Below are 7,676 nucleotides of genomic sequence, written 5' to 3'. Positions count from 1 at the left end.
ACATCTTAACACTCCCAGGGGCAAAAAGCTCCCCCAGCCTCAATAAGCAGGACCATGATGAAAGAACAGTGAAAGTCACTCAGTTGTGTCCGACTCTTTGCAACCCCATGGACTACACAGTCCGTGGAATTCTCCAGGCCAGGATACTGGAGTAGGGAGCCTTTCCCTTCTCCAGCCAATCTTCCCAACCTAGGAATCAAACCGGGGTTTCCTGCATTGTGGGGGGATTCTTTACCAGCTGAGCCACCAGGGAAGCCCAAGAATACTGGAGTGGGTAGCCTATCTCTCCGCCGGCAGATCTTCCTGACCTAGGAATTGAACGGGGGTCTCCTGATTGCAGGTGGATTCTTCACCAATTGAGCCACCAGGGAAGCCCAAGAATACTGGAGTGGGTAGCCTGTCTCTCCTCCAGCGGATCTTCCTGACCCAGGAATTGAACAGGGGTCTCCTGCATTGCAGGTGGATTCTTCACCAGCTGAGCCACCAGGGAAGCCCCCAGATGAAAGAGTAACTGAATACAATGACGAATCCCTGCTGTGTCTTGTTGATTTCACAGAAGAGGTGGTATCTGAACTAAGCCTTGAAAATACTATCCATCCATCCATCCATGCATGTTTATTCAGATGTTTACTGAGCTCCTTCTACAGGCCAGACATTCTGAAAAGTGTAGAGAACACAGACACGATCTCTGCCTTTAAAAAGGTGATGATAAAAAGTAACAGAAACAAGGACTTCCCTGGTGGTCCAGCGGTGAAGACTCGCACTTTCTGCGCTTCCACTGTGGGGGCCATGGGCTCGATCCCTGGTTGGGGCACTAAGATCCTACATGCTGCGTGGCGTGGCCAAAAATAAAGGAATTGATAGCACCATTTAAAAGTATTTAAAAAAAGAACAAGATGCCAGGGTAACTGCTCTGATGGAGTCCACCTGGCTCTGGAAAAGCTCAGATTAAGAAAAGCCTTCACCAACAAGGTGACCTTTAAGATACGTCTTCAGGGAGAATGGCCATTTGCAGGAGGAAGGCATGGCGCGTGCTATGGCCTGGAGAAAGCAAGTGTAGAGAGGGGCAGGAGTTCTGCGTAACTAGAACATTGGTCACTAGCAGGGGGTCAGCCAGAGTGGGGAACAGGGGGGACACGTGGCTGAAAAGGTGGGCAGAGGCTGGAGCAGGCACGGTCTCAGGTGCCATTCCAAGGGAGTTGGGCTTCGTCTGCTAGTCATAGAAGGTTCTAAAGAGGGGAGGGACACAACCAGACTGGTCCTTCAGAGAGGTCCTCTGGCTTCAGCTTGGGAGATCGCAAGCTGGTCCAGACCAGAGGTGCTCAGAGAGGGGTCTAGGAGACAGCAGGGGTTTGGAGGCAAGTGGCTGGGACCATGTGTATGCTCCTGTGGCAAGTTACCTGCTGCCTCTGTCACAGGGCACAGAGCACCGTGTTAACTGTATACCTGTCCTCTCCACTAGATAGTAAAGTGGACCCCTTCCCCATCTTCTTCCAGGCCCTTGTAGGAAGGACCTTAGGCCCCTCCAGTATCCTTCACTTGATTCCTCTTGACATTCTGCCTCCCCTTCACGTTCCTACTTGAAAACAGCATCAGCAGCCACAGAAATGTTAGACATGCAAAGCGACGTTGGCAGGAAGTCATCCATTCCCTCAGCAGACAGAAGCAGAGGACCTACGGCATGCTACGCCTCGCCAGGAGCTTAGGGACATGGCCCTGAACGAGACAGACTTGCTCCCTGACTCCCCGGAGCCTTCTGGGTGGTGGGGGACAAAAGTGAAACACAGACAAGAGGCCTGCAAACTATGAGGAGCGTCACAGAGGCGGAGTTAGGGGAAAGACTGACAGGGTAAACATGACCCAAGGGTGTCCAGGGAGGCCCCGTGGCGACAGGGGCACAGTGACTGCAGTTCAGCCAACAACTGAATGGTCAAGGGTGCAAACGCATGTGCAAAGGGCCTGTGGCAGCAGAGAACCCAACAGTGTGGTTCAAGGGAAGCAAGGCAAGGGAGAACAATTTGAGGTCAGGCTGCAGGTGGATGCCAGGAATACATGATGCCGTGCCTTGAGAGGCACACTGGGGGCTTGGCTGGGATCACGGTGGAAGAGATCTTCGAAGAGAGGCAGGCCCATCGAGGTTCATGTTGGCGGTGTCGTGACGGAATGGAACAGTCAGAGCTGTGCCGTCAGCAAACCAAGGTTCGAAGATCAACTGTGTGACCCTGCGCACATCGCTCACCCGCCCCTCCCCGAGTCTCTCTGGGATGACACGCCTGCCCCACAGGATGGGAAGTAGCGCACAGGAAGGCCCGGGGCTTACTGAGGGGGGCCCATGAGCGACACATTCATCAGGCTCCCTTTGCCTCCTCCTGGTACAAAGCTGGGGTCCTCTGTGGAGGGAACCGACCTCCCTTAGGTAAGGGCTGCATGTAAGATGCTGTGATCACGTTCAGTGTTCTTCCACAAGTTTGGGCTTCTCATCAAGACAGAATGGGAGGTTTGAGTCCCAAGATGGAGCTTTTATGGTCTCAGTTAAAGGCTCAGCTCCTGGCAATACAGCAAGGAAACCAGGCTGGGACCAGAAGACCTGGGTCCTAGACTGCCTTCCACCACACATAGGCCACGTCACCTTGGTCAAGCCCCTCCCCTTCTCTGGGCCTCAGTTTCCACATCTGTGAAGTGAGAGGGGATGGAGCTCAGCCATCCCTAGGGGCCTCCGTCACCTCGTCCTCTGGGCTCAGCACAAGTAGGGGACAAAGAATCATCTCAGATGAAACATCTGACCTCGCTCTGCCCTGGCCTGGGGCGCCCTGGCGGTATGGACTGTGACTCCCACTCTCAGGGGCTCCTGGACGCAGACCCGTCACTGAAAACACTCCTTGGCCACCCTTGGGGGCGCCAGGCAGTGCTGGGCTCCCCCTTCCCCACCAGGAACAAGCAGCACAGACACTCCCGACCGCGCCAAATAAAACCAAGGCACGCCAGCCATGCTGTGTGGGATTGCCCGCTGAGCCTTTATTGGCATCCCGGAGGGGAGGGTGGGGAAAGCAACAAGGGGGGCCCCTCAACGGCCCAAAGCGCGTGCTCAGAGCTCTGCAGATACAAAGATGTAAAGCTTGGCCACAAAGGAGCTGACGGTGCCGTGGCGGGAGAGGTCCATCCTGACGGTCAGGAGCATGTCCCTGGGCTCGGGGACGGGCTTGGTGAGGGCCACCACCCCTCTGTGGTGGTTCACCTTCTGGGTGGTGAAAAAGCCCTCCTCGTTGCCGCCGGTGATGGCCAGCTGCATGCTGTCCCCGGGGACGACATTGGAGGGGCCCATGCGGAAGACCACGGCGGGCACTTGGATGTTGGTGGGGAAAGAGAGGTGGTAGTGGGTTATTCTCAGAGGCAGCTTGGGGCACTCCTGATTCTCATGGCAAGGCAAGCGCTCGCAGCGGCTGCAAGAAAAGTGGACAGAGAGACAAGGAGAGGGTTAGGGCCCATTCAGCAAGCGGAGAAACAACAGAGCGTGGGGCGGGGTAAGCGGGGGGCCTGCTGGGCGGGGCCTCCCGCCGCCCCTCTGGCCAATCAGCCAACGAGAAGAGCACCCCTCACTCACCTGTGGGAGGTGCCGGGGACCTCCAGCCGCTGCCTCAGGCACTAGCCTCTTCCAACACCCTCGGGGGCGCTGGGTGGCTGGGGCCAGGGTTGTGCCTGGAGCAAGGGGTGTCCCTCTCTCACCGGCAGACCCCACCCCAGGCTGTCCTCACCAGGCACACCCTGCCCTCTGAGTGTCGTCCAGGCTCCCAGCTCCTCGCCCAGACAGTGGTCAGGGCGACACTGGGCGGCTCTCCAGGCCAGCAAACATGGCTGCCGCCATTTACAGAGAATTTGGCTATTCGTCAGCATGCCTTTGCTAGAGTGATCACACCCACACTGTGAGGGGGCATTGAGGGCCATTTTTCAGATGAGGAAACTGAGGTTGAAATAATCAGTGGCTTTTTCGAAGTCACAGAGTGTGTAAGGAAGCTAGATTTGTGCTCAGTCAAGTATTTTCCTGTGTTTCCTTCCTAAAGCTTTGTACTCTAGGCCCAGTTCCCTGTCTGTATTCACAGGACCAGCCAAGTCTTGGGGCAGAGATGGAGACAAGTTCTAACTTCCTGGGTCAAGATGGAGACAGGTCCTAACTTTCTGTGACAGGTCCTAACTTCCTGTGACACAAAGGAGACAGGTCCTAACTTTCTGTGACAGGTCCTAACTTCCTGTGACACAAAGGAGACAGGTCCTAACTTTCTGTGACAGGTCCTAACTTCCTGTGACACAAAGGAGACAGGTCCTAACTTTCTGTGACAGGTCCTAACTTCCTGTGACACAAAGGAGACAGGTCCTAACTTTCTGTGACAGGTCCTAACTTCCTGTGACACAAAGGAGACAGGTCCTAACTTTCTGTGACAGGTCCTAACTTCCTGTGACACAAAGGAGACAGGTCCTAACTTTCTGTGACAGGTCCTAACTTCCTGTGACACAAAGGAGACAGGTCCTAACTTTCTGTGACAATATGAGGAGCAGTTTTAACTTCCTGTGACAGGATGGAAACACATCCTGACTTCCTGTGACAGGTCCTAACTTCCTGTGACAGGATGCAGACAGGTCCTAACTTCCTATGACAGGTTCAGGTCCTAACTTTCTGTGACAATATGAGGAGCGGTTTTAACTTCCTGTGACAGGATGGAGACATGTCCTAACTTCCTGTGACAGGTCCTAACTTCCTGTGACACGATGGAAACACATCCTGACTTCCTGTGACAGGATGCAGACAGGTCCTAACTTCTTGTGACAGGTTCTAACTTCCTGGGTCAAGATGGAGACAGGTCCTAACTTTCTGTGACAATATGAGGAGCAGTTTTAACTTCCTGTGACAGGATGGAGACATGGCCTAACTTCCTGTGACTCTTGTGACAGGTCCTAACTTCCTGTGACACGATGGAAACACATCCTGACTTCCTGTGACAGGATGCAGACAGGTCCTAACTTCCTGTGACAGGTTCTAACTTCCTGGGTCAAGATGGAGACAGGTCCTAACTTTCTGTGACAATATGAGGAGCGGTTTTAACTTCCTGTGACAGGATGGAGATACGTCCTAACTTCCTGTGATTCTTGTGACAGGTCCTAACTTCCTATGACAGGATGGAAACACGTCCTGACTTCCTGCGACAGGTCCTACCTTCCTGTGACAGGATGCAGACAGGTCCTAACTTCCTGTGACAGGATGGAAACACGTCCTAACTTCCTGTGACAGGATGGAGACACGTCCTAACTTCTGTGACAGGACAGAGATATGTCCTAACTTCCTGTGACACGATGGAGACAGGTCCTAACTTCCTGTGACAGGTTCTAACTTCCTGTGACACGATGGAAACACATCCTGACTTCCTTCGACAGGTCCTACCTTCCTGTGACAGGATGCAGACAGGTCCTACCTTCCTGTGACAGGATGCAGACAGGTCCTAACTTCCTGTGATAGGATGGAGACACGTCCTAACTTCCTGTGACAGGACAGAGATATGTCCTAACTTCCTGTGACAGGATGGAGACACGTCCTAACTTCCTGTGACAGGACAGAGATATGTCCTAACTTCCTGTGACACAATGGAGACAGGTCCTAACTTCCTGTGACAGGATGCAGACAGGTCCTAACTTCTTGTGACAGGTTCTAACTTCCTGGGTCAAGATGGAGACAGGTCCTAACTTTCTGTGACAATATGAGGAGCGGTTTTAACTTTCTGTGACAGGATGGAGACACGTCCTAACTTCCTATGACAGGTCCTACCTTCCTGTGACAGGAAGCAGACAGGTCCTAACTTCCTGTGACAGGATGCACACAGGTCCTAACTTCCTGTGATAGGATGGAGACACGTCCTAACTTCCTGTGACAGGACAGAGATAAGTCCTAACTTCCTGTGACATGATGGAGACACGTCCTAACTTCCTGTGAGAGAATATTTACTGCTCCTAAACTCCTGTGACAGGATTATGAGGATAGGTTTTAACTTCCTTTGCCAGAATACAGACAGATTCTAACTTCCTGTGACAGGAAGGGGACAGGTTCTAACCTTCTGTGAGATGATAAGAACAGGCCTATCTTCTGCCTCTTGAACTCCACCACAATATGAAGGCAGCTGCCTTAGGAGCAGAGCCAAGGTGCTGAGCCCCACAGGACTTGACAGAGCATGTCCCAGGAAGTCTCGCCATCTTAACTGTGCTTGGATTCTCCAGTTGGGAGCATCTGCTACTGTCCTTGTCTTCCATCATGCCTCCATTTCAGCTTTTCAGTTTCCATGCCTCGTGTTGGGTGACTAGAACTTATTTAACACTTGGCGTTTATTGTTAGCAAGCACTGTCTCTTTTTACATCCTATGTCCAGGCTCTTTATCAGAACTCACTCATTGGAATCCTTTCATTTACTTGGCTGTTTACCATTTTCAGCTCTTAGAAATGAGCTTAGGAATGAGCTCCATGCTAGTAAAGGCATGTGAAAGTCAGGAACACTGAAGATGAAGGTTTTGTAAGGGAGGTGGCTGACAGGCAGAGGGGGAGCAGTGGCAAAGAACGCAGGCGTGGGTACTGCTGAGGGCAGCCCACCCCGACAGACACCCTGGTCCAGGCCAAAAGGGGGTGCGCCAGGTGACTGGAAAAACCAAGGAACGTGCCTGGCCTCGTGCTGGGTAAGTCAGAGTTTCTCTTTCCCCAAGCTCCCCTCGCTGTCCCACATGATTCTTGTTTTACTAACAGGAAGACCAAAGCTCAGTGAGGACATGTAACTTGTCCATGTCTCCAGTCTACTAAATGGCAGGCAAAGTTGGCCTGTATTGGCTCAGTCGCTCAGTCATGCCCGACTCTTTGTGACCCCATGGACTGGAGCCCGCCAGGCTCCTCTGTCCATGGGATTTCCCAGACAAGGATACGGGAGCCGGTTGCGATTTCCTACACTAGTAGATCTTCCTGACTCAAGGATTGAACCCATATCTCTTGTGTTTCCTGCGCTGGCAGCTGGATTCTTTATCACTGAGCTATCTGGGAAGCCCTCACTTCAAAGGCTATGTGTACACACACACACACACAGCTGCTCTGGGAAGCCCTCACTTCAAAGGCTATGTGTTCACACACACACACACACACACACACACACACACACTTCAGGAAGGGTCTGGTGGGTCTGGCCAGCAGGTGGTGCTAGAGTCTCCATCACATGTATTAAATTTTCCCATGTCTCCCAGGGTTTTCATTCGCCAAATGATTAACACGGCATGTGTGGAAGGCAGGGAACGTGGTGTGTGTGAAGTTCTGGTATTGCCCCCACAGACATCACACCAGAGAGCAGAACACTGCTTCCTCCCCGATGGTCTCCACACCCCCAACCCCACAGAGCACCCAAGCCCTTCCTCCCTCTGGGCATTTCTGGGCCCAGCTCCTTCCAGACCATTCCATTCCCATGGCTCTTTGGCTTCATCTCCAGTACCCAGCATCAGCTTGACACTCACTACATGCTTTATATTAATACATGCGCACAAGTAAATTCGGCCCTGATTTTCCTGGTCAGTTGCAACTTCAATGATTCCACTCTGCTCTACCCCATACTTACTACAAACATCCCAGAAAGTGTAACTTACTGCCTCTGGCAAACTGCCTGTCAG

At 52.7% G+C, this 7,676-nt stretch overlaps 1 protein-coding gene across 2 annotated transcripts in view; it reads right to left on the bottom strand.

Moving 5' to 3' along the window:
* The window catches only part of FBLN1 (fibulin 1), a 68,666-nt gene that overhangs the window by 28,930 nt on the left and 32,060 nt on the right, over window positions 1-7,676 (bottom strand). Inside the window, exon 14 of one of the 2 annotated variants that reach the window (XM_010837613.1) lies at window positions 2,989-3,440. The exons of the other annotated variant lie outside the window; for it this stretch is intronic. Coding sequence (XP_010835915.1) covers window positions 3,086-3,440 — 355 coding nt within the window. The 3' untranslated portion in view covers window positions 2,989-3,085. Of the gene's footprint in view, window positions 1-2,988; window positions 3,441-7,676 lie in introns of those variants that run through there. 2 annotated transcript variants of the gene reach the window in all.

This window comes from Bison bison, unplaced genomic scaffold, assembly GCF_000754665.1.
Source record: "Bison bison bison isolate TAMUID 2011002044 unplaced genomic scaffold, Bison_UMD1.0 scf7180017864079, whole genome shotgun sequence".
NCBI classification, from domain to species: domain Eukaryota; kingdom Metazoa; phylum Chordata; class Mammalia; order Artiodactyla; family Bovidae; genus Bison; species Bison bison.
Note: the sequence above shows the minus strand (reverse complement) of the source record. Positions and strands in the feature narration are given on the sequence as shown.